At 45.2% G+C, this 27,882-nt stretch overlaps 1 protein-coding gene across 1 annotated transcript; it reads left to right on the top strand.

The window, feature by feature from the left end:
• The first annotated feature begins 878 nt into the window (after nucleotides 1-878).
• On the top strand, nucleotides 879-27,882 carry LOC133440576 (NLR family CARD domain-containing protein 3-like). Its single transcript, XM_061717892.1, has 10 exons — nucleotides 879-1,008; nucleotides 5,185-5,307; nucleotides 5,385-5,561; nucleotides 7,046-7,124; nucleotides 19,772-19,979; nucleotides 20,426-22,259; nucleotides 23,235-23,408; nucleotides 23,570-23,740; nucleotides 24,776-24,822; nucleotides 24,924-27,882. Exons 2-10 carry the CDS (start codon nucleotides 5,228-5,230, stop codon nucleotides 25,463-25,465), a joined length of 3,312 nt encoding a protein of 1,103 aa, XP_061573876.1. The 5' UTR covers nucleotides 879-1,008; nucleotides 5,185-5,227; the 3' UTR covers nucleotides 25,466-27,882.

Consider the following 27,882-nt stretch of genomic DNA (forward strand, 5'->3'; position numbering starts at 1 on the left):
GCAAATTTTGGGGCAGATTTAGGGCAGATTTGGGGGCAGATTTGGAGGCAGATTTGGGGTCACATTTGGGGCAGATTTTGGGGCAGATTTAGGGCAGATTTGGAGGCAGATTTGGGGCAGATTTGGAGGCAGATTTGGGGCAGATTTGGAGGCAGATTTTGGGTCAGATTTGGAGGCAGATTTTGGGGCAGATTTGGGGGCAGATTTAGGGCAGATTTGGGGGCAGATTTAGGGACAGATTTTGGGGCAGATTTGGGGGCAGATTTGGAGGCAGATTTGGGGGCAGATTTAGGGCAGATTTGGAGGCAGATTTGGGGCAGATTTGGGGCAGATTTGGGGCAGATTTAGGGCAGATTTGGGGGCAGATTTAGGGCAGATTTGGAGGCAGATTTGGGGCAGATTTGGGGCAGATTTGGGGGCAGATTTAGGGCAGATTTGGGGGCAGATTTAGGGCAGATTTGGAGGCAGATTTGGGGGCAGATTTGGGGGTAGATTTGGGGGCAGATTTGGGGGCAGACTTTGATCCAGATTTGGGGCAGATTTGGGGGCAGATTTAGGGCAGATTTAGGGCAGATTTGGGGGCAGATTTGGGGCAGATTTGTGTGATGAGGGTCTGTTAAAGGGCCAGTCCTCTCTTTGGCCTACGAAGTAGCTGCTGTTGTCTTCAGTAGTTTCTAACACATATATTGTAAATCTCTTTCTGAACCGTGATCTCAGAGTTCTGACCCGGGACCTTAGCGGTTAGCGGCTAGCTAAAGGTGGCAACTTGTGCCTGCTGGGAGTTAAATATTAATCTAATCTAACAAGTTTTACTGCAGTATTCTGGAGGACAAAGTTCAGTGTCTCTGCAGTTGGAGACACCAGTCTACTTTATGACCTCACAGCTTAGATTACAGGCTAACTCTCATCCAGAAACATTACATTTATCTAACATAAAATAAACCATCTGTACATGAATACAACTCAGAATGGAGCGAGGACTCATCTGGATGAAGTGTTTCTGACTGTGTGAGTTTTATTTCCCTTTTTCTACTTTTTAATGTCAATAGTTTAATAACTGTGATCAAGCAGATTCTGGAGACTTTATAAGAACCTCATAGAGGGAATCTGAACCTTTAACATGTGGTACGGCAACCTTAACACAAAAAAGTACAAAGAATAGTGATAGTGGGTTTTTATAAGGAAGTGATTGGAAACAAAGCTGCCAGGATAGTAAATGATCGTCCTCAACCTCTGCAGAGTTTAAATGTTTAAATACTTCCCTCAGGTAGACGGTACCGTGGACCGAAGGCTAACGTAACATATTTAAAAACTCATTCATTCCCAACAACGCCATTAAGTCTCTGAATGAGGGACGTCTCGTAGATAAACCTGTCTTTTATTTACATGTCCTTGTTGTTCCTCCTTTTCTGCCACTAAGATGTTTTTACGTGTAAATGTTAAGTGTTTGTTGCTGTTGTTTTTGTATTATGAGACAAAAGACAAATCTACACTTGTGGACAAATAAACTATCTAACTAACTAACTAACTAACTAACTAACTAACTAACTAACTAACTAACTAACTAACTAACTAACTAACTAACTAACTAACTAACTAACTAACTAACTAACTAACTAACTAACTAACTATGTGTTCAAACCTCCTGGTTCTGGTTAGAATTCTGGCTGCAGCATTTTGAATAAGCTGGAGTTTATGTAACACTTGCTTTATCAGTCTTTTACTGACAGAGGAGTTAACAAAGGGAGAATATGTTTCCTCAGAGACTCGGACCAACTAAAAGAATCTCTGTTTTATCCTCATTCAGCTTTAAAGATTCGTGTTCGTTTGTCTGGTGAACCAAAAGAAAAACTAGTGGAATAGAATCACAGGTTAATACAAACTTTTAATTTGTAAAGTACAAGGTTTTCCGGCCGGAGGTTCATTTGTCTCAGACCTCGGTGAGTAGGAGAGAAATGCACACATGGTCATCGATCCAGTTCATTTTTATACTAGAAAGGGGGGTGTTCTTTACACGTGAATCTCATTGGTGGAGCCAGCTACGGGGAAGACACCTTAACGTGTCACTTCCAACTCTACATTTCCTTTCCCTGGGGGTCATGCCTAGAGCACAGATACTGAGCATGCGCAGTGGCTTCCTGCAGCCTGTTTGGCGTCAGAATGAATTAGAAGTAGCAGCCACCGTGACACTGACTTTCACGGAGACAGAGATGTTGTAGATGATGTGGAGGACAGGAAAACCACATTATTTGGTGGTCACAGTAAAAGTTAGAATAACTATATAAATAGTATACAATAAAATAAAGCGAGTGAGTGGCAGCACGCCGTTGCTGCGCTAAACGCCGTGAGTTCCCCGGTGCAACAGGGGGACACACGTCCCCCCGTCTTTTCAAAATCATGTTTTTTTCCCCTTACTTTTTACAATTTAAAAACTAACGGTAGGCTCAGCCTTAAATTGCAAATTATCAAGACACTGTATGAAAGCGATACGAAAACGGCCCGGCAGCCCCGCTTCACCCCCGCTCCCCCTCCTCCTCCTCTCCCGTCTCCCCTCAGAGCTGCTCAGAGCGGGTTTATGGTTCTGCGTTACACCAACGCAGAGCCTACGGCGTAGGTGCGCGTCGCCGCGTACCCTACGCCGTAGGCTCTGCGTCGTTTTAACGCGGGACCCTAATTTAGGCACCATACACCTGCACGTAAAGGTTTCACGTGCGTAAAACTCATATATGAAAAAAATCTGAGTCCCTTTAGGGGCTCCGTGGGGCTCCCTAAACGCAGCCCCTCATTTGTTCTGTCCTAAAGCGCTGCGTGTGAGGAGGTTCCCCGCGTGTCACTGCGGCTGCAGCTCCAGCAGCACCAGAGTCCTGACTGACTGAGCTTCACACACAGAGAAACACGATCAGCGCTATTTTATTTTATTTTATTATTTTATTATTTTAAGTCTGATATATGTTGTGATACGTGATGACATTATTAAGAGTATGACATGAATCTGGCTTCATTTCACCACCTCAATCCCTGCGTCGCCAGTTCCCCGTGTCTTAAGTAAATTCTTACGGGAGGGTGAGGGTTGCCCTAAAGATAAGCAGATTTTTTGGTTAGTTTTTTCTTTTTAGATCCGAGGATTTGCGTAGAAGGTGGCTTCCGCAACTTTCAGGCGCTTTTTCTGCGCAAGCAAGCTTTATAGATGAGGCCCCTGGTCTGTAGTTAAGAGTTCCATGTTATTATACCTGTCCTCAGCAAGAAGTTACAGTATTGACCCACCCTAAAAACCTTCAAAAAACTCTATGAGTGTGCAAATATATATATTAAATAACAAAGAGTGGTCTTAAATAAATAAAACAGTACTAATAAATAAATAAATAAAACTTTAAACAATATTTTCCCTAAAATCCTGACTATCAAAGTTCTGTCCTCAGTTTCTGTCAACTCCGTCAGATTCTTTTACAATCCTCACTAAATCAGGAAATAGAATGGTCAGCTATTTCCCTGAGGACTTTTCTCTCCCTGCCTGTTCTGAATGCTACGCTAACACTCATTCTCTGGTAGCTTTAATGCTACGCTAACACTCATTCTCTGTTAGCTTTAATGCTACGCTAACACTCATTCTCTGGTAGCTTTAATGCTACGCTAACACTCATACTCTGGTAGCTTTAATGCTACGCTACCACTCATTCTCTGGTAGCTTTAATGCTACGCTACCACTCATTCTCTGGTAGCTTTAATGCTACGCTAACACTCATTCTCTGGTAGCTTTAATGCTATGCTAACACTCATACTCTGGTAGCTTTAATGCTACGCTACCACTCATTCTCTGGTAGCTTTAATGCTATGCTAACACTCATACTCTGGTAGCTTTAATGCTACGCTAACACTCATACTCTGGTAGCTTTAATGCTATGCTAACACTCATACTCTGGTAGCTTTAATGCTACGCTAACACTCATACTCTGGTAGCTTTAATGCTACGCTAACACTCATTCTCTGGTAGCTTTAATGCTACGCTAACACTCATACTCTGGTAGCTTTAATGCTACGTTAACACTCATACTCTGGTAGCTTTAATGCTACGCTAACACTCATACTCTGGTAGCTTTAATGCTACGCTAACACTCATACTCTGGTAGCTTTAATGCTACGCTACCACTCATACTCTGGTAGCTTTAATGCTACGCTAACACTCATACTCTGGTAGCTTTTAGTATACTCTACTATACTAGATTTTTTGATATTTTAGACAAACAATGTTGATATTCCTCTGGTCACAGCTGGAACATGCCAACCCCGTTTCTCTGTTATGATCATGTTTTTAAACAGTAGTGGATTGAATTAAGGTATTTTGCCGTTAGGCGCGATATGGCAGCCACGCTTCCGTCAGTCTGCCCCAGGGCAGCTGTGGCTACAAACGTAGCTACCACCACCGGTGAGAATGTGTATGAATGAATAATGGTCTCTGTAAAGCTCTCGGTGCCTTGAAGGAGCTACATAAATCCAAGTCATTATATTAGTGAGGTTATTGAGACAGCTGGCAACTGAGGAAAAACCAGCTAGCTGTAGTGAACAATACATGTTTTGGCGGGAAAATACATGCCCTTTTGTCAACTCTGTCAGCGTCAACTCTGTCAGCGTCAACTCCGTCAGCGTCAACTCCGTCAGACACACACACACGCACACGCACACGCACACACACACACACACACACACACACACACACACACACACACACACACACACACACACACGTACGTGTGTCATTCTTCTCTGTTTTCTAATTCTGCTTCTATAAATGTGTCCATTACCTTTGTTTTGAATAATATCTTGTATGCTTTTATTGAGTTTGCTAATTTAAGGTCGTGGTCTAATGAGTTCCACAGTTTTACTCCTAAAACGGATAAACATCTGCCCTTTGTGTTTGTTCTTACTTACAGGGTCTAAGGTGTTTCAGTAATTCAGAGTCAATGATGATCTTTTGTCCTGGAGACAGAAACTAAGAGCAAACGTGTGATTAAATGGAGTGTAAATGTGTGTTGAGGGTGTGAGCTGAGCTGCAGCTCCATGACTCCATCTAGCGGTCGGATAGTAGAAGTGCAGCAGCTTCCTCACTGCTGTCGGACATGAAGCTGAAGAGAAGATCAGTCAGAGCTGCTGGTTGAACATCTACCATGACGTGTGTTTCCTCTGCAGATGAAGGTAGAAGGTGTGTGTGAGCTGATGTGAATCCAGCAGCATGGATCAGTGTGAGGACAGAGAGGAGGGAGTCCTTCCCTCCAAAACCTCCCCCAGGGGAAAACCTGGGAGAGAAGAGAGGTGAGATGATCTAACTGTCCATGACTCTTCTGCACGTCAGAGTTCAGCCCTCACGTCAATAAACACCTTTATTACAGGAGACCTGGACCTGGACCTGGACCTGGACCTGGTCCTGGTCCTGAACCTGGACCTGGACCTGGACCTGGACCTGGACCTGGACCTGGACCTGGTCCCAGCTGTGTGTCCTTGAAGAGTGATGCATCAAAGGATTTCATTTGGGAGTTTAAAGATACCCAACGATCTTCCTCAGTGAGGTGAGTTTTACATAAATGTTTCTGAAAAACGTAACTGAGACTGAAACGTTTCCATGGTAACATGTTTAAAGTGAACATTTCTCTGTTTTGCTGCCATTCTTAGACGGTTGTTGATGTTTCCAGAAACACAGCAGACTATAAAGGGGGTGTTGGAGTCTCTTCTGAGTGACTGTAGTTCAGCGGTTTGTCCAGCAGGGGCATCTTTCTGCTGAGGTTGCAACATCATTTAGGGAGGAAGTTCTCCTCAGGTGGACGGTGTTGCTGGATGCAGGAGGACAGATGGTTCCTGGAACCATGTGGACATTGATCTGTTGAGAATAGAATAGAATAGAATAGAATACTTTATTGTCAATGTACCTGGTACAGTGAGATTGAAAGCAGCATCACTTCTCCAGTGCAAGACAAATAAGAACAATAGTGCAAACAATAAGAAATATAAGAATATAAGAAATATAAATAATATAAAAAAGCCGATGATCCTCTGCGCTGCTTTCACCTCTGCAGCCTTCCTCTGTCCGCAGCAGTGCAGCTGCCGTACCAGACTGTAATGCAGTACAGCAGGCTCTGGATGGATGAGCGGTAGAAGGTCAGCAGCAGGCTGGAGTCCAGCTTGTATCTCCTGGGCCAGCGCTTCCAGGGCCCACTCCGTGCCTCCCTCCTCCATCCTGTCGGGCCCCACATTGGGTGCCAGTGTAGCAGGGCGAGTGCTACGGGGGCCCGACCGACAGGACAGAGAGGACACGGAGTTTAGTGCAAAACCTCTTTATTCACCAGAACACCCAGGACACACGTGCTTCGGCTTCAGCAGCCTCTCCAACAGCCCTTGCTGCTGTGCAGCCACGCCTTATGAAGGCAGCCAGGGTGGAGAGGTCAACCTGAGTGGCTGCTCCTCCACCCTGCCACAGTTCTCCTTGGTTTTCCCGGTGTTCAGAGTGAGGTTGTTCTCTGAGCTCCAGGTTGTCAACATCAGGACCTCCTCTCTGTAGGCTCCTCGTCCCCCTTTGAGATGAGTCCGACCACTGTAGTGTCGTCAGCAAACTTCACTATCAGGTTGTTGTTGTGGGTGGGACTGCAGTCATTGGTGTAGAGGCTGAACAGGAGGGGGCCCAGCACACAGCCCTGTGGAGAGCCGGTGCTCAGCATGCGGGTGGAGGACAGGTGGGGGCGGAGTCTCACAGTCTGGGGACGGTTGGTGAGAAAGTTTTTTATCCAGGTGCATGTGAAAGGGGGCAGGCCGATGGTGGTCAGTTTTGTAATGAGGATGTTGGTGGGCGGAAGCTGGTCTTTGTGGACACTTGCTTGACCTTCTTGTAGCACCAGATTGAGAGCTGGTACTGGGAGAGAGACGTGGACGTCCTCAGTCTCAGGAGGACCAGAGAACCTTTAACATGACAGGAAGTCCTCTGGTGGACTGTCCTCATCCAAACATGACTCCATGGACCTTCAGACATCATGTGACCTAGTTCTTCATGATTCCTCCACAGAATGGACCAGCAGATCTCAGAGTCCCCCAGCGGTCCGTCTGTCCAGCAGCATCAGACCCAGCTGGACTCCATCTTTCAGGTCTGTACATGAACAACAACTGTCTCCATCTGTCCTGATGTCCATCTGCATGCTGGTCTCTGGAGACCAGTGGACTGTCAGTCTGTCCATCATGGACCTGATGTTTGTCTCCATGCTGGTCTCTGGAGACCAGTGGACTGTCAGTCTGTCCATCATGGACCTGATGTTTGTCTCCATGCTGGTCTCTGGAGACCAGTGGACTGTCAGTCTGTCCAACATGGACCTGATGTTTGTCTCTGTTGACGCTGCCATTGTTTAAGGGTTGGAATGCCGAGAGAAAAACATAACGGAGGAAATGACTCAGCCACAATCATCCACTTTGTTTGACTGGCACATGCTACTGCCTCAGGAGCAAGCCGGAGTCATTTATTGACAATCATAAATCAAGAACACCTGTGTGACTCCACCCACTTCCGGTTAGTGTGGTCAATACAAGAACATAAACAAAAACATCCAACACCCCCACTTGTTCTTAGGTTGCCAGCACATATCAAATAACAGTTTACATTCACATGGGGTACACCTCGTTTTACAGTGAGTCATGTCAAATCTCTCCAATAACTTTGCAATGCATCTTTTCTGGTTCATCTTTATTTCACCTCCCTTCTGTGTGAAATCAATTCCTAGAAAGTGCTTAAGTTTTCCAAGATCTTTCATTTTAAACTTTGCTCCCAACATTTTCTTCACACTCCTAAGTATCTGATCATCACTCGCTGCAATAATGAGGTCATCAACCCAAATGATCAATATTACCCGTCCATTTTCTGTTTGTTTTTTATAAACACAGTAATCAACTGAATTCTGAACAAAACCATTTCCTGTGAGAAAATCATGAAGCATTTTGTTCCAGTTTCTTCCTGACTGTTTAAGACCATAAAGAGATTTATTAAGTCTAAAGACTAATTTCTCACCAGTATCTGACTTGACTTCAAATCCTTCTGGTTGTTCTACAAACACTTCACAATCGATCGGGGCACGAAGGTATGCAGTCTTTACATCCATCTGATGTAGTTCTAAATCATACTGCGCTGCAAGCTGCATTAAGCTACGTACAGATGTCATATCAGCAGTAGGAGAAAAAGTTTCTTTAAAATCAATGCCAGCAACTTGACTGTAGCCTTTTGCCACGTATCTAGCTTTGTAAATAGTTTCTACAGGACTTTCCTTTACAGCATAAACCCACCTGCCCCCCACTGCATGTTTGCCCTCAGGTAAGGTGGTTAAGGTAAAGGTGTCATTCTCCTGCAAAGAATCCATTTCCTCCTTCATAGCTTTAGCCCATAATTCTGATTTTGAGGAGCTAATTGCTTCCTTCATTGTCTGGGGGACACCACATGCAACTCTATAGAAGAATCTGTATAGTACTGAGGAGGTCTCCTCTCTCTCTTTGGGTAACGTGTAATATGACTGCTTTCTCCCCCATCTGCACTCATTTGTGTCATTGGTCTCAGCTTTTATTTCTTGTGGAGCTATTTGCACCAGGTCAGATTTTGGTAACTCCATGCCAACTCTCTCTCTAGACAAAACATGCTCCTCTATTTCTTCATCTGTCTGAGTATAGCATTCATTAGCTTTCTTTGTGATGAACTTCACCAGCCTGTTTTTCAGTATTCTTCCTGTGTCTGGATAAAAGACAAGATATGCAGGACTGTTTTTATCATAACCTACAAAAATCCCTTTGTCACAGCGTGTGTAGAGCCTGTACCAATAGGCTATACTCAGGGCAACAGGGTTGGTTTTGTTTGGGACGCGTGCTTCAAATAGATGCAAACGCTCAGACTTAGGATCCGGGTCGGATATGCCAATCCATTTATTTTCTTGATCAGCAGTAGTCAAAGCAAAAGTAATTCCACTATTTAAAGTAAACATAAACTTATGACAGAACGCCACTCTCTGTCTTGCACGGTTGCACGTCTTGCACGGTTGCACGGTTGCACGGTCAAAAACTGTTTGTCTTCCCCCTGTCGCACCTGCCTGCAATTACCACCCAGGTGGCTTATAATGGTTACCAGGACAACCACCCACCATGACTGATTGACAGGCTAATCATGACGTAACAAAAAGGGGGTATGACAACTCATATTCAGCTAAATAAATAAGACAATAAATCAAAGTATTTTGGCTCCAACACACCGGCCCCTAATTGAGAACTGCAGGAAGCCGTGAACAATTCAACTTAATATACACAATGGAGCCAATATTTATACAAAAAACTCAAAACAAAACAATCCTCTCGTAGAGGTTTAAGTGTCTGCTGTTTGAATCAAGCAGAGCTTGGTTCCTGGTCTGACCAGTTACTGGTTCTGGTCTTTGATTCTCTGTTTGATGTCTTCAAGTTGTAGTGTAGTTTCTTCAGTGATGGCGGGAGCCATCCTTGCTGTCTGCTCAAACTCCACATCTTCCTCAAGCCTGCTGTTCCCAGGACGGGTCTGCGCCGTCACCTCTCCCGACAGCTGCCACGGCTTCTGTGTGAGAGCTGCTTTCTCCAGCTCCTCGATCTTCTGAGAGCTGCTTTCTCCAGCTCCTCCATTTTATGCCACATCTTTTCTTGCCGCTTCTCAAATGAAGACTTTACTTCAGGCTTGTCTGTGGTTGGTGCTTTTCCTCCAAAAATGTCCATGTCATCATCATCCTCATCATCATCATCAGAAGGTAGGTCCTGAAAATAGTCCAATTCATCCTTGAGCTTCCTGGTGAAGTTTCTGTCAATTTCCTTTTCCTTTCGGTCCCAGTTTCCCTTCCCCCCAAAGGGATCAACGCGGGAAACCTCAATGTAACGACCCCCTATGTAGTCTTTATTCTTCTTCTTTCCCACTTCTTCTTCAGAGCGTAAATCCACATAGACGTAACCTGTTCTATTCCCACTTTCATCCTTGCCAATCTTGACTGCTATAGGCTTCAGCGGGGGCATGAATTCTCTGATTAGTTGCTCTTTAACACTGAACGGGATTCCTCTGAGCTTCACTGTGAAACCTGTCGTCGGCTCCGTCTCCTGTTTGGCCGTTTTCTTCACTTTGCTCTGCTTATCATCAGCGGCAGGGTTAGTTTTTGAGATGGTTTCTCTGTCACTGCTCTCATAGGCACTATCCGGTTGCTGAACAAGATCGCCATCCTCTTCTTCATCATCACCGTCATTCATCTCATCCGCCTCCTCTTTGGTGTCCTCTGATGACTTCTTATTAAAGTCATGGTTGTACTGATTCTGTAGCAACTCCTTCAGGTGTGTTATGGAGGTCCTGTTGACACTAACACTTTCATGCTGCCCACTGTAGCTGGAAAGGGGACCGTTAACGACCCACCCCAATAGGGTCTTAATGGCGTATGGCCCACTGCCACGACTGTTTACAACTTCCCACGGTTCAAGTACTTTAGAGGCATTGGTACCAATCAATAGCTCAACGTCAGCTTGAATGCGTGGGAGAACAACCCCATTCAAATATGGCCACTTAGCCAGCTCCTCTTCATTAATCAAGTTTCTGGTTGTCACAGGCATTTTATTTTGGGTGTAAACCTTGGGCAGGCCGTAGAACTGTTCTCCAGTGAGGCTTGAGATTTCCAAGTCTGTCAGGATGTAGCTGGAGACAGATGCCTTTGGGCCCATGGTGAGAAGGCTGATTTTTGCTTTCCTCCCACTCAAATTCAATTTTTCCATTAGCGTTTCGGAACAAAATGTGTCTGTGCTGCCGGGATCAAGGAATGCATACGTTTTAATTATTTTGTCCCCCATGCTGGACTTCACCTGTACAGGTAGGATGGACAGAATGCCATTGCTGTTACCGGCCCCTGTTTGTCCACAAGAGACTTGTGTGTTGCTCACCGATGGTTTCTTTGGCTGGTTTGTGTTGCTTGCTCTCTCTTTAAAGTCAATATGAAGAAGACTGGGATGTGTTTTATTGCACACTTTGCAAGTCAAACGTTTGTCACAATGTTTGCTCATGTGTCCACCACAAAGGCAGCCAAAACAGATTCCTTTTTGCTTTATAAAGGACACTTTGTCCCTGTGGGATTTCTTCTCCATCTGTGGACATTTATCCAGAGTGTGATTTTTTGAGCAGCATACACAAGCGGTGGTGGTGTGAGCAGATGTGTTACTTTGCTTGGGACTTTGTGGAGATCCGGTTTGGTTTTTAACTTCAGGTTGAGAGGTTTCAATAGTAGTGGCAAAACTGTCTCCCTTGTACATGGGCTTGCCTTGTGACTTAATTCCTTTGACCGGCCTTACTGTGCTTTGTGAGATATTTTGAATGTCACCAAAGACTGGGTCCGACTGGATTTTGGCCTGGCGCTCAATGAAACTCACAATATCTGTGAATTGTGGTCGGCGGTAGAATCTTTCCATTATGCCACATGCAGACACTCTCCAGATATCTCTGAGCTTATAGGGAAGTTTTGAAATCACCGTTTTCATGTTGGTGGGCATGTCAAGTTCTCTCATATATTGTATTGTTTCCATGGCATTACAACACTGACGAAGGAAAAGTGAGTAAGCTTGAAGGGATTTGGGATCTTCAGATTTCAACACTGGCCACTGGAGCACCTTCTCCAGGTATGCTGCTGTGATCTTATAAGCATCTCCAAAGTGTTGCTCAAGGAGAAGTCTGGCCATGTCATAGCCTCTGTCTGGTGGCATGAGTTGACAGCTGCGTACAAGCTCATTGGGCTGGCCCTTGGTGTACCTTTCCAAGTAGTACAGACAATCACCTTTGTTCGTTGTGTTTCTTTCCACGCAGTGTATGAAGGCCCTGACAAAGGTTTTGAACTGTAATGGATCCCCATCAAAACATGGAATCTCCCTTGGTGGCAGTAAATGAGAGGTTTGCTGTTCCATTAGCATGGCTGTGATTTCATTTTGCTTTTGCAAAAGGTCACATACAGTTGAGGTTTCATTGGGTTGAGAAGAAATTTGAGGCTTTGTCACATCATGGTTCAGGTAAGTAGTGGGTTTATTGGCCGGTGCTGCATTCCATGGTAAGTATTGTTGGTCAGATGGATTATTGGATGGTGGTGGTTGTTCTTGTCGAGGTGGTTGTTGCGTTTGTATGCAGGCTTGCTGCTGCAGTGGTTCTATTTGAGTTGGAGTAGGTGTTTGGATAGACGGTACGGATGGTACATACTCTCTGGCTAGGGGGTTGAATGAGACTGAAGGTTCTTTTGGTCTGGCTCCTTTCCTATAGTAGGAGTCCATTCCATCAGAGTGTGTCCGTGAAGGGGTTGGACTAGGAGATTGTAGAACTGCTATTTTGGCATTTGCAGCTGCCAGTTGTGCATCCATTTCCATTTTCTCCTTTTTCTTTCTTAACGTTTCCCTTTTTTGTGACATTTCCCTGTGCAGCCTTTCCTCCTCTTCCTCAATGGCATGCTTTTCTTGTAGTGCTGCAGCACGTATGGCTAGGGCAGCTCTCTCTGCCTCTGCCTGCCTGCGAGCTGATGAGGTGCTGGACCTGCTGGACCTGCTTGTTGCAGACCTGGTGTGACTTTGATGAGTGGATTTTCTGCTTTCAACATTTGAAATGCTGTCATTGGGACAGATTTCATCCTCATCACTTTGCTGCAGAGTTTCGCTGCTTTTGGTCCATTCATTCACCTCCTCAATGAATTCATTGACGTTTATCATTTTGGCTTGGAACCATATATCATGTTTTCTCTGTTCTTCTGGAGGGATTAGTGGCAACAGAGCATTCTGTGCATCTCTAGCATCCTTGCACAGGTTAAGATATTTCCTGAATTCCTCTTGAACTTCTTGTTTGCATCCTCTTCCTCTTTGCATTAACTCTCCAATTGTTTTCTGCAAGTGGGATGCTTTGGTGAACTTAGATTTTCTATCCTTTTGCAGTGAGTCAGTTTTCTCCATTAAGGCCTTGGGGGTTAATTTTATCTTTCGTTTTGTGACAACCTGTGATCCAGTCTGTGATTCATGTTCACTGTGAGCACTGCGACCTGCTGTGGTCACATCGGACTGTTTTTCAGCCTCTGAAGGTTCAACCATTATTTGCATTGCATCACCATTAGAGCGCATAACGTGCGCGTCAGCCACAGAGGGCTCTCCATACACGTTTGGCTCAGTTTGAACCAGAACACCATTATCTGACTCATTTGGACCCAGAACACCATTATCCGAGTACATCTTGCAATACAAAAAACCAACCAACAGTGTAAAAAGTAAAACAGTACCTTTGCTATTTCAGTAAAACCCAGTTGTTCATCACAGTTAAACCCAGTTTATTAATTCCAAGTCCTTGAAACCATAAAACCACCAATGCATTGGATTTATACCAGAGCGCTCGTTTTTGAACCTCATTTTTTTTTTTTTTTTTTCAAAGTACCCTTTGTGTGCACACAGTGTTTTACTATATGGCCATCTAACCAGCTGGTAGCGCGCTACATACCTTGATGTGTATGCATTTCTTCAGACCGGTCCACTTTGAGCTGGTAGAGGCTGCCAATGCCACGATCAAGCACCAGGATGCTGAGGTGATCCTCCAACTCCTCCGAACAGCGTGTAATCCCCCCGCTTGCCGCCGCGTAGAGGCGGGGATCCAGCCAGGCTCTGCTCCAGGCTCTCCTCCAGGCTCTGCTCCAAGCAGCGCGTAATCCAACCGCGATGCCGCTGGTAGAGGCGGTATCCAGCCAGGCTCTGCTCCAGGCTCTCCTCCAGGCTCTCCTCCGAGCAGCACGTAATCCAACCACGACGCCGCCGGGTAGAGGCGTTGATCCAGGCTCCGCTCCGAGCAGCGCGTAATCCAACCGCGATGCCGCTGGTAGAGGCGGTATCCAGGCCAGGCTCTGCTCCAGGCTCTGCTCCGCGCAGCGTGTAGACCCTCCGCGGTGCGGCCGGCAGCCCGGGTGGTGCGCTGCGCTGCGCTGTGGTCCTCCGAACGCCGCGTCTCAGCAGCGGCTGTGGCGTTGTCCTGCACACTTAGAACCCCTTCCAATGCAGGTTTTGAACTTTCAACTATAGTCCGTTCCAAACGAAGACTAAAGTTTCTTTGACAATAGTCCGTTCCAAACGAAGAGTATAGTTTTTGACAATAGTCCGTTCCAAACGAAGAGTATAGTTTTTGACAATAGTCCGTTCCAAACGAAGATTAAAAGTTTTTGACAATGTAGAGCCTGTACCAATAGGCTATACTCAGGGCAACAGGGTTGGTTTTGTTTGGGACGCGTGCTTCAAATAGATGCAAACGCTCAGACTTAGGATCCGGGTCGGATATGCCAATCCATTTATTTTCTTGATCAGCAGTAGTCAAAGCAAAAGTAATTCCACTATTTAAAGTAAACATAAACTTATGACAGAACGCCACTCTCTGTCTTGCACGGTTGCACGTCTTGCACGGTTGCACGGTTGCACGGTCAAAAACTGTTTGTCTTCCCCCTGTCGCACCTGCCTGCAATTACCACCCAGGTGGCTTATAATGGTTACCAGGACAACCACCCACCATGACTGATTGACAGGCTAATCATGACGTAACAAAAAGGGGGTATGACAACTCATATTCAGCTAAATAAATAAAACAATAAATCAAAGTATTTTGGCTCCAACAGCGTGCATCCAGCTTTTTCTTATCATGATTGTAGGCATAGCATTCTGACCCAAAAATTCTCATTTGAGAGAGATCAGGCTTCTTTCCAGTTAACACAGTGTATGGAGTTTGCTTGAGCCATCTGTTGTAACACCGATTACGAATAATTGCAGCAGCCTGAACTGCATAAGTCCACAACTCTTTTGGTAAATTACTCCCAATTAACATGCACGGGGCCATCTCAAATAAAGTCCTCCAACTTCTTTCAGCTGTCCCATTCTGATGGGGGGAATGAGGGGCTGATCTTTCATGTCTAATGGAATTTCTGCTGAGCAGTGACTGAAAATCACATGATGTAAATTCAGTTCCATTATCTGATCTTAAAGTCTTAATTTTACCATAAGGTGCAACATCAGCAATAAACTTTTCTGTACCTTTAACAGCATCACTCTTGGCTTTTAAGAAATAAGTAAAGATGGCACCAGAATAGTCATCAGTAAACACTAAAGCATATCTAAATCCATCTTTAGCTACAGGCTGTACTGGTCCAGCCAGGTCTGCATGTACTAGTTCTAGAACACCCATTGCTTTTTCATCCGGTTCTCGGTTTCTGCTGTGTTCAAATTTTCCTTGAATACACACTTTTCAGATTTGTTCTTAATTTTCATACCCTTTGCAACACTCTCCAGACTCAACACATCATCGTAATTACAATGGCCTAAAATTTCATGCCACGTCTGGATGTCATAGCAACCATTGCAAACATCACTTAGGTCCTTAACTGTTTTCAGATAAAACAGTCTGTCACACACATGAATGTCAAAAGCTGCACCATTTTTGTGAATGAGTCTGTTCTGACCTTCTTTGAAGATTACCGTTGCTCCTTGGGCAGTTGCCGCTTTGACGGAGAATATGTCCTGCGTAAACGACGGGACATACAGCGCGTCCGTCAGCAGCACATCCACAACTCTCCCGTTGATGTCTCTCAGATGAAACTTGGCAGTACCCTTTTTCTCCGCAACTCCACTGGTTTTCACCCCATCAGCCAACTCCAGAATGTGACTCTGTGGCTAGAAGCTTGCGTCGAAAAACTCAAATCTGGTGATGTCTGTCACGATGTGCCTTGTTGCGCCAGAATCCACCATAAGGCCCCTCTCCTTCATCCTGCAGATAGGAGCGCCCTGGTCCACCATGAAAGCGAAGGTGTGGTCCTCTCCGTCCACTGCTTGTTTGGCTTTATCCTGCTTCTTCCGTCTGCAGTTTGCATCTCGATGCCCGGAACTCCTGCAGAAACTGCACCACCGTCTCTGATCTCTGCGCATCTCCGTGCTTTTTGCGCAGTCCCGGGCCATGTGCCCTTTCAGGCCGCAGGAATAACAGGTGACTGAGCTGACATCGGCTCTTCTCCTCTCACCAATTTTCATCACATTGTCATCAGTTGAGCAGACAGCCGCAAATTTCTCCGTGCTTTCATAACTTCTCAACTTGGTCTTGAACTCCGCAAAGGTTAAAGTCTAATCACTTTGCGTAACGTGCACAGAGAATGGCTTAAACGCCTCTGGCAGGCCCTTTAAAATCATGGCAGTCAGTAATCCATCGCTCAGAGTCTCTCCTGCATTTCGCAGTGCAGTGATCGCCGTCTCTGCGCGGATAATGTAGTCAGTAACACTCTCGTTGACGGCCTTCTGAAGAGATGTCAGTTCAGTGTTCAAACTTATAACGCGCGGCTTCCCCGCGCCGGCATAATGATCTCTCAGGATTATTAATGCTTTCCTGCCATCATCAGCAGCGTCTCTCATCACAAGGGACAAACTTTTGTCATCAAGAAACTGGATTAATTCAGCATACACCTGCTCATTCTTGTCGGCGTCCTCGTCCGCGTTCTCGTCACCGTCTCCAGGTGGTTCACTCAATATCGTGCTCTTGAGACCAATCAGGTGCGCCAGGAATTTTGTCTTCCATAACTCGTAGTTCTTTTCATCTCCGTCGAAACACAAACGATTCCATCGGCTTCCAAACTCCTTTCTGGGCCCATAACCTGTTGACGCTGCCATTGTTTAAGGGCTGGAATGCCGAGAGAAAAACATAACGGAGGAAATGACTCAGCCACAATCATCCACTTTGTTTGACTGGCACATGCTACTGCCTCAGGAGCAAGCCGGAGTCATTTATTGACAATCATAAATCAAGAACACCTGTGTGACTCCACCCACTTCCGGTTAGTGTGGTCAATACAGGAACATAAACAAAAACATCCAACAGTCTCCATGCTGGTCTCTGGAGACCAGTGGACTGTCAGTCTGTCCATCATGGACCTGATGTTTGTCTCCATGCTGGTCTCTGGAGACCAGTGGACTGTCAGTCTGTCCATCATGGACCTGATGTTTGTCTCCATGCTGGTCTCTGCAGACCAGTGGACTGTCAGTCTGTCCATCATGGACCTGATGTTTGTCTCCATGCTGGTCTCTGGAGACCAGTGGACTGTCAGTCTGTCCATCATGGACCTGATGTTTGTCTCCATGCTGGTCTCTGCAGACCAGTGGACTGTCAGTCTGTCCATCATGGACCTGATGTTTGTCTCCATGCTGGTCTCTGCAGACCAGTGGACTGTCAGTCTGTCCATCATGGACCTGATGTTTGTCTCCATGCTGGTCTCTGGAGACCAGTGGACTGTCAGTCTGTCCATCATGGACCTGATGTTTGTCTCCATGCTGGTCTCTGCAGACCAGTGGACTGTCAGTCTGTCCATCATGGACCTGATGTTTGTCTCCATGCTGGTCTCTGGAGACCAGTGGACTGTCAGTCTGTCCATCATGGACCTGATGTTTGTCTCCATGCTGGTCTCTGGAGACCAGTGGACTGTCAGTCTGTCCATCATGGACCTGATGTTTGTCTCCATGTTGGTCTCTGGAGACCAGTGGACTGTCAGGCCCAATCCCAATCTCCACCCTCGCAGACTCGTAGACTTACGTGCGCGCTCCCGCACCTTGCATAAGGGCTTAAGGCTGTCCCATTCCTCAAGTGGTTAAGTGCGCGAGGGCTCCCGGCAGCCATTTTGAGCCCTTACTGCCCCCTTCCCGCAAGTCAGCATCCCAGCACACTCTGGGAAAGGGAATTACCCACAGTTCATTGCGTTGTGACATGAAAGGAGGTTACCAGGGAGAATGTAAACAAAACAGGGGGCAGAGGAAAAGGAACCATGTGCGACTGTGAGAAGAAAGTTCACCTGTAAGTATAAATACATATCCCACTGGTGATTTAAATTCAGAAACTGTTGTCCCGTGATGATTTTTCAACGGCCCTATTATTTCCTTTACAAACAGGGAGCGACCAACAAACATATTATTTAACTATATATTATTATTATTATTAAATATTATTTAACTATCGTTCTTTGGTTTAAATATATATATATATATATATATATATATATAAAAATAAAAAACAATATATATATTGTTTTTTCTTTTCTTTTTTTTGAGCATGTTCGAAATAAAGTTTTTCATTCACTCATTCATTCATTCAAACGGAGGGAAGAAAACCAAAAAAAGGACAAATGACGTTTTGGACTTTCTTCAACACTAAAGACAGGAAAATAGGCTGAGGGAGCTGGATGAAAAGGAGGAGGAGAGGGAAAGGAAGAGGGATGACCAGTTATCTAAGTTAATTGACATTTGTGGGAAGATGGAGGACAAAATGTAGTTTTCTTCATCATTTTTTCATTCATAATTTGAGGTTCAATTTCATTTGTTTTCATTTTACATTAGACCTCAGTTGACCTGCTGGTGTTGAATAAACAAGACTTGCTTTTCTTTAATCTGAGTACAGTGTTTGAATTAAGATTCCCTATGGTAACCGAAATGCATACATGTAAATACTAGCAAGATAGTTTTAGATCCAACACAAACAAGTCAGGCAGTAATTCGGTTATTCATTTATTTATGACCACAAAATTTAAACAATTTCAGCAAGTTGAACAAAAACGTTGCAGTAAATAGTAATAAGATAACTGAAATATTTAGCTCAGGTTACCATCAATTTATACGCTCTCTTACAAAAATGAAATGACATCATGCTGAAAAATGGAAAGTAATATTAGATGGTCATAACACAGCTGGAATATTTAACTCAGTTTACACGCGCTTACAAAAATGAAATTACTCTGTGATTGATCCTGGCATACTGGATGTGCTGGTATGGGTAGATTGAAAGAAAGACAATGTTAACAAGGAAATACATATTGTACTGTGCGCATGTTTAAATTGTGTTCTTTGTTGAATTTTATGCTCCTTTATATAGGCTACCACTTTGTTTTCAAACATCCGGATGATCATTCCCAAACTTATAATACCGGTACGTAACATTTTGATCTGACTAGGAATTTTGTAAATTGAAATTTTAAATAAAGTTTATTGAAAAAAAAACAACAAAAAAACTAACGTTTTTATCTGACTTGTTTCCGGTTTCTGCTAAGTGCTGTCCCATTCCTATTTATACCATTTGGAGCCCTCACACCATCTCACACTTGATCCCGTGACGCTGACGTCACTGAAAGTCTGTGAGGGCTCAGGGCTTGAGGGTTTAGGGTGGAGTTTGGGATTGGGCCTCAGTCTGTCCATCATGGACCTGATGTTTGTCTCCATGCTGGTATCTGGAGACCAGTGGACTGTCAGTCTGTCCATCATGGACCTGATGTTTGTCTCCATGCTGGTCTCTGGAGACCAGTGGACTGTCAGTCTGTCCATCATGGACCTGATGTTTGTCTCCATGCTGGTCTCTAGAGACCAGTGGACTGTCAGTCTGTCCATCATGGACCTGATGTTTGTCTCCATGCTGGTCTCTAGAGACCAGTGGACTGTGAGTCTGTCCATCATGGACCTGATGTTTGTCTCCATGCTGGTCTCTGGAGACCAGTGGACTGTCAGTCTGTCCAACATGGACCTGATGTTTGTCTCCATGCTGGTCTCTGGAGACCAGTGGACTGTCAGTCTGTCCATCATGGACCTGATGTTTGTCTCCATGCTGGTCTCTGGAGACCAGTGGACTGTCAGTCTGTCCATCATGGACCTGATGTTTGTCTCCATGATTTCAGTCTGGTTGGGTCCTTCATGTGGTCTTCTGTTCCAGCTGCTGGAGGACGACATCGTCATGTTTGTGAAGGACGAGCTGAAGAAGATCCAGAAGGTTTTGAGTCCAGATTACCCAGAATCCTTAGAGAGTCTGGAGGAGGATGGAGATGAAGAGCAGAAGAGCATCAGAGAGACATTCATGAAGATCACAGTGAAGTTCTTGAGGAGGAGGAAGCAGGAGAAGCTGGCCGACCTCCTGCAGAGCAGTAAGACGTTTCTCTGAACATCTGAGCTGCTGGATAAACCACACCCAATGTCTCAGTAGAGGACCAACATTCACAGATCAGACACAACATTAAACCCACTGGAAGGTGGAGGAACTCAGCTCATCTTCTGTTAGGAACATCTCATTAATAGGGTCATTAATATCCCAGTAAATTAAAGTTTCATTCTAAAGAGTTGAACCGTGTGGATTCAATATTCAGTTCCAGCAAACACAAAACAAACACAACTGGTGTGTCTGAAGTGAATGGTAGAGGAAACACTGTTGTTGTTCCTCTGATTGATCGGAGGGTTTTTGGGAGGAAAACGCTTCAATACTCCTCATTGAACGGCTGATCAGTGAATGTTGAAATGTTGAATCTTTAGAGGAAGTAGAACTTGTTGTGGGCTGGTTTTAAAGCACTAAGTGGTTTTCTTTATCTTTATTTAGATACCGTTGCTGCCGTTTGTCAATCCAAACTCAAAGTTCAGCTGCAGAAGAAGCACCGGCATGTGTCTGAGGGGATCACTAAAGCAGGAAATAAAACCCTTCTGGAGCAGATCTACACGGAGCTCTACATCACAGAGGGAGGGACCGGAGAGGTCAACCATGAACATGAAGTCAGACAGATTGAAGCAGCTTCCAGGAAACCAGACGGAGCAGGAACAGCCGTCAGACAGGAAGACATCTTTAAACCCCCACCTGGAAGAGATAAACCAATCAGAACGGTGATGACGAAGGGAGTGGCCGGCATCGGGAAAACAGTCCTAACACAGAAGTTCAGTCTGGACTGGGCTGAAGGCAGAACCAACCGGGACATCCAGTTCCTGCTTCCATTCACCTTCAGACAGCTGAATGTTCTGAAAGAGGAGAAGTTCAGCTTGGTGGAACTAGTTCATCGATTCTTCTCTGAAACCAAAGAAATCTGCAGCTTTGAAGAGTTCCAGGTCGTGTTCATCTTTGACGGTCTGGATGAGAGTCGACTTCCTCTGGACTTCCACAACTCTACATTCCTCAGTGATCCCAGAAGGTCCACCTCAGTGGACGTGCTGCTGACAAACCTCATCAGGGGGAACCTGCTTCCTTCTGCTCGTCTCTGGATCACCACTCGACCCGCAGCAGCCAATCAGATCCCTCCTGAGTGTGTCTCCATGGTGACGGAGGTCAGAGGGTTCACTGACCCACAGAAGGAGGAATACTTCAGGAAGATGTTCAGAGATGAGGAGCAGACCAGCAGGATCATCTCCCACATCAGGACATCACAGAGCCTCCACATCATGTGCCACATCCCAGTCTTCTGCTGGATCACTGCTACGGTCCTGGAGAACGTCCTGGAGAACGTCCTGGAAACCAGAGAGGGAGGGGAGCTGCCCAAGACCCTGACTGAGATGTACATCCACTTCCTGGTGGTCCAGGCCAAACTGAAGAAGGTCAAGTATGACGGAGGAGCTGAGACGGATCCACACTGGAGTCCAGAGAGCAGGAAGATGGTGGAGTCTCTGGGAAAACTGGCTTTTGAGCAGCTGCAGAAAGGAAACCTGATCTTCTATGAACCAGACCTGAGAGAGTGTGGCATCGATGTCAGAGAGGCTTCAGTTTACTCAGGAGTGTTCACCCAGATCTTTAGAGAGGAGAGCGGCCTGTACCAGGACCAGGTCTTCTGCTTCATCCATCTGAGTGTCCAGGAGTTTCTGGCTGCTCTTCATGTCCATCAGACCTTCATCAAGTCTGGAGTCAACCTGCTGGGAGATCAACTAACAACTCTCCGTTCTTCAACCAGTTTCTATCAGACAGCTGTGGACAAGACCTTACAGAGTCCCAACGGACACCTGGACTTGTTCCTGCGCTTCCTCCTGGGTCTTTCACTGGAGACCAATCAGAACCTCCTACGAGGTCTGATGGAACCAGAACAAAGAATTTCACAGACTTATAAGACTCTCCTACAACGTTTCTGGGAACCAAAACAAAGTTCACAGAGCAATCAGGAAACTATCGAATACATCAAGGAGAAGATCAGTGAGGATTTGTCTGCAGAGAGAAGCATCAACCTGTTCCACTGTCTGAATGAACTGAACGATGGTTCTCTGGTGAATCAAGTCCAACGGTCCCTGAGGTCTGGACCTCTCTCCACAGATAAACTGTCTCCTGCTCAGTGGTCGGCTCTGGGTTTCATCTTACTGTCATCAGGAGAAGATCTGGAGGTGTTTGACCTGAAGAAGTTCTCAGCTTCAGAGGAGGCTCTACGGAGGCTGCTGCCGGTGGTCAAAGCCTCCAAGAAAGTTCTGTAAGTACCAACAGACACACTACATCTGGTTTTACCTCCACACACGCCCGCCGATAGGGGGGGACAAACGGGTCTGTTGTCCAGGGTAGGGGGCGGCCCAGAACTGGCCCCTCAATTTTTTTTTTTTTTTTTTTTAATTCTCATTAAATTATGGAATCATTTTTCAAAATGTTTCAAAATATGCCCATTTGTGGAAAAAATATGTAGTATTTAAGTTACATAAAAGATTGTTATTTGTTTTCTTCCTAATTGTCCTTGAAAATAGTGGTCAAGAACCCCCAACACTAAAATGGTTTGGCCGCTGATCAAAATTTGACGTTATCATTTAATTCAACCATTAGAATGGTCAAAATGTCCGGTCAGCACAAGTCTGGTGCTCAGAAAAGAAGAGAAAAGAGAAGAAGAGAAGAAGAAAATAGAGGCCTCAGAGATTCTCTACACAAATATTTTAAAAAGGGGGTGATGGTGAAGCTGGAATTAATAAAGTCAGCGTAGAGCAAGGTAAGAAACAGTTACAACATTTACCAACCTTGTAACTTAACCTAGCTGGCTAGCTCTAATGTTAACATCCATTAGCTTGTATAAAAACCTGAAGAGCAGAGCGACAGGAGAAGAAGAGGGAGAAGGAGAGATCCGGGTGCAGGGGGGCCCATCTTAGATTATTTTGCCTGGGGCCCCGGCAGGACTGTCAGCTGGCCTCCACATTTCATGTTTTCTTCACTTGTTTGGGTCTTTTTTTCAGCACAACCTCACATGAGTGAGTTTACGCTGGTTCTTTCATTTCCAGAGACTTTAATGCCACATTAGACCTAAAATCACACACAAGCACGAACTCTGACAAGGAAACACTTTCATTTCTGTTTGTCCCGGGGGGGCAGGATGAGCTGAAGACCAGCAGAACAGTTGGAGACACAACTGCATTTTCTTCCACAACAGTGAAATAACCTGGTTGTTGTTCTTTTCTTCCGTCTGCAGACTGAGTGGCTGTCACCTCTCAGGGAACATCTGTCCACTTCTGTCCTCAGTTCTCAGCTCTCAGTCCTCTAGTCTGACAGAACTGGACCTGAGCAACAACGACCTGCAGGATTCTGGACTGGAGCAGCTGTGTCCTGGACTGGAGAGTCCACACTGTCACCTGGAGTCTCTCAGGTCAGGATTCATTCAAGTCTTCTCCAGGTCCAGTGAACCTGCTGCTAAACATGTCTGCAGCAGGACACTTGTGCAGAGAACATGCATAGACCTGTGTTGTGTATCTGCAGCAGGACACTTGAGCAGAGAACATGCAGCAGACCTGTGTTGTGTGTCTGCAGGCTGTCAGGCTGTCTGATCTCAGAGGAAGGAAGTTCTTCTCTGGTCTCAGCTCTGACCTCCAACCCCTCCCACCTGAGAGAGCTGGACCTGAGCTACAACCATCCAGGGGAGTCAGCAGGGAAGCTTCTGTCTAGACTGGAGGATCCCCGCTGGAGCCTGGACACTCTCAGGTAGGACACTCTCAGGTAGGACACTCTTAGGTAGGACACTCTCAGGTAGGACACACTCAGGTAGGACACTCTCAGGTAGGACACTCAGGTAGGACACTCTCAGGTAAGACACACTCAGGTAGGACACACTCAGGTAGGACACTCTCAGGTAGGACACTCTCAGGTAGGACACTCTCAGGTAGGACACACTCAGGTAGGACACTCTCAGGTAAGACACACTCAGGTAGGACACACTCAGGTAGGACACTCTCAGGTAGGACACTCTCAGGTAGGACACTCTCAGGTAGGACACTCAGGTAGGACACTCTCAGGTAGGACACTCTCAGGTAGGACACTCTCAGGTAAGACACACTCAGGTAGGACACACTCAGGTAGGACACTCTCAGGTAGGACACTCTCAGGTAGGACACTCTCAGGTAGGACACACTCAGGTAGGACACTCTCAGGTAGGACACTCTCAGGTAGGACACACTGCTGGGTGGGGGAGGGGGGGGTTAGGGTTATGGTGTCACAAGTTTACCTCAGGTGGTTGCTCAGGGCTGTGGTGCTAAGTAGTGGATACGGGAGTGTCCAACAAGTGATGGGGGGGTGTAGTGGATACGGGAGTGTCCAACAGGTGATGGGGGGGGGGTGTAGTGGATACGGGAGTGTCCAACAGGTGATGGGGGGGGGGGGTGTAGTGGATACAGGAGTGTCCAACAGGTGATGGGGGGGGGGGGGGGGGGTGTAGTGGATACAGGAGTGTCCAACATGTGATGGGGGGGTGTAGTGGATACGGGAGTGTCCAACAGGTGATGGGGGGGGGGTGTAGTGGATACGGGAGCGTCCAACAGGTGATGGGGGGGGGGGGGGGGGGTGTAGTGGATACGGGAGTGTCCAACAGGTGATGGGGGGGTGTAGTGGATACGGGAGTGTCCAACAGGTGATGGGGGGGTGTAGTGGATACAGGAGTGTCCAACAGGTGATGGGGGGGCTTTGACATCTCTTCTTCCCCTGAGAGAGACTGAGCTGGTCTGACCCTCCTCCTCCTTCCAGGGTGGAGCCTGCTGGACAACGATGGCTGACACCAGGTCTGAGGAAGTGTAAGTGTGTTTTTATTCAACCATCTTCACTCGTTCATGAGTCCATCAGTGATCAATAACTGATCAATAATAACTGCAGCTCCTCTTTTGTTCTCCATCAGATTCCTGTCAACTCACCATCGACACAAACACAGTCCACAACGAGATCAAACTGTCTGACGACAACAGGAAGATGATGTCTGTGGAGGAGGATCAGTCATATCCTGATCATCCAGACAGGTTTGATGTTAAACCTCAGCTTCTGTGTAGAGAAGTTCTGACGGGTCGCTGTTACTGGGAGGTCCAGTGGAGAGAATATGTTTCTGTATCAGTGAGTTACAGAAGAATCAGCAGGAAAGGAAACTCTGGTGACTCTTGGTTTGGAGGAAACAATCATTCCTGGAGGTTGGACTGTTATCCAGGTTATAAGTACCATGTCTATCACAATAACAGAAAAACATCCATCACCTACTCATATCCACCTCCACACTCTGGCAGAGCAGCAGTTTACGTGGACGTTCCTGCTGGAACTCTGTCCTTCTATGAAGTCGTCTCTGACAGACTGATCCACCTCCACACCTTCAACACCAGCTTCACTGAACCTCTCTATGCTGGACTTGGACTATACTGGTCTAGGTCCTCAGTGTCTCTGTGTCCAGTTTAGTCTCCAGAGTCTCCGGTCAGAGAAACTGTCTCTGTTGGATCCTGGACTCTGGTTCTGGTTCTGGTTCCTCAGTGTCTCCATGATGATGATGATGATGATGATGATGATGATGAAGAAGAAGAGATGATCACCATTTATTCTTAGTCTTTTGGTTTATTGTATTTTTATTTGATCTTTTTCACATTTAAACATTGACTAATTTACTTTACTTTAGGTGTGGTTAAACCTCTGACCTATATCTTTAATCTTTCATTCAGAACTGGAATCTTTCCAAATGAAATGAAAACAGCAAAAGTAATTCCTTTATATAAGTCTGGTGGAAAAGAACTATTGTCAAACTATAGACCAGTGTCTTTACTTCCGCAATTGTCAAACATTTTGGAGAAAATATTTGTCACAAGATTGGATAGTTTTATAGAAAAGCATGACATCATGAGTGAGAATCAGTACGGTTTTAGAGCAAACCAGTCTACTGGATTAGCACTTATGAAACTCATGGATGAAATAACTACCGCCATTGATAATAAATTACACACGATAGGAATTTTTATTGACCTTAAAAAGGCCTTTGATACGATCGATTATGAATTACTAATGCAAAAGATGTATAAGTATGGCGTCAGAGGGGTAGCTTACTCTTGGTTGTGCTCTTATCTAAGTAACAGATGGCAATATGTATCTTGTGATAAAACTGATTCTGTGTTATTAAGAGTTACATGCGGGGTCCCGGAAGGGTCTGTGCTGGGGCCAAAATTATTAGGGCCCGAGCACTGAAAGTGCGAGGACCCTATTGTATCTGTGATGTTTATTATTAGGGCCCGAGCACTGAAAGTGCGAGGACCCTATTGTATCTGTGATGTTTATTATTAGGGCCCGAGCACTGAAAGTGCGAGGACCCTATTGTATCTGTGATGTTTATTATTATTAGGGCCCGAGCACTGAAAGTGCGAGGACCCTATTGTATCTGTGATGTTTATTATTATTATTATTATTATTCTCGCCGTAAATAAATTGCCTTTTTGGAGGCCTTAAAATGCTCCAAAACTCACCAAATTTTGCACACGCTTCCAGAGTCGCGTAAAATTACGTATTTTATGGGCGACAGGCATGGGTCCACAGGAATGGGCTCTATAGCGCCACCTATTTTATGTTTTTTGACGAGCCCCACAATATGGTTTGACTTACAGCAATGACCTTTATGTGTGTATTATATTAGACAAAGAGCTACAAAAAAGTCTTTTGGACCCATGGTCTAAGTTACACAGGAAGTCTGGCATTTTGAACAGAAAATGTCATTTTTGATGAATTCTGGTCATTTCCAGGCCTCGTACTTTAACGAACTCCTCCTAGAGATTTTATCGAATTGGCTCACAACTTGGTTTGTACAATCTAGACACATGGCCGACGCTAAATTGCGAAGCTTTTAAGTTTCTGCCAGAGGGCTTGACCGTAGTGATCCGGCGAAGTTTGAGGTCATTTTTAAGCTTCGCCATCAAACATCAATTGGCTGTAATTCAGTAATACATGATTTGATGTGGCCGAAAACGTATGTGCATGATTGTAGGTTGGGCCTGAACCCATCTATGGTGGAATATTCAGGATCGGTTGTAGCGCCACCTGTTGGCACCAGGAATTGTCATGTCTTCTAGTATGCATCTGTGCTCCAAACAAGATCAGTTTATTGATCTCAAAGTTGGTGAGATAATAGGTAAGACATTGACGATGAGTAACAGAGAAAACTGTAAGTTTGTGTCAAAGGGCGTCGCTGTCAGAGGTTGTCAAATTTCGGGGTCTCGCCATGAACATAAAAGTTGTTGTAACTTAAACATAATTGGTCAGAATGAACCCAAATTCAATACATTTAATCGGGCTTGCATTCTGAACAAGTGGATATGACAATCATGGATGAACTCCATAGCGCCACCTTTTGGTCAGGTATACATTTTTCATCAAATTATGTGCTTTAGTTGCTGTTTGGTTTATCCAATCTTAATGTGATTGACACATTTGATTGGCAGTAGATTCCTTGTTGACTGTGTCGCGTATCGTGGTTATTTCTTGAAAGGAATTGGCATTTTTATGTCACTCTGTATTTCTGGAAAAATATTAATTAAAAATCAAAGATTTTGTGTAAGGAAAATCAAATGACAGTTTCAGATAGCTTACAACAGGAGTAAAAAATCATACACCGTAACATATTGTGTTTGAAAAACTTGGTCACTCTAAAAATTAAAAAAATGAACTAATAACGTAAAAAGCTATGTCTTTGTCAATAAATGTCATAGACATATGGGACTTCATCAGTATATTGTTTACTGTATTTTGAAAATGTCCTGTGATTTTGATAAACCTAATCATTAGACGTGATTTTAAATGAATATTTATGTGTGATCAGACTGTGTCTCAGTCAGATCCAG

This window comes from Cololabis saira, chromosome 3, assembly GCF_033807715.1.
Source record: "Cololabis saira isolate AMF1-May2022 chromosome 3, fColSai1.1, whole genome shotgun sequence".
Classification (NCBI taxonomy): Eukaryota; Metazoa; Chordata; class Actinopteri; order Beloniformes; family Belonidae; genus Cololabis; species Cololabis saira.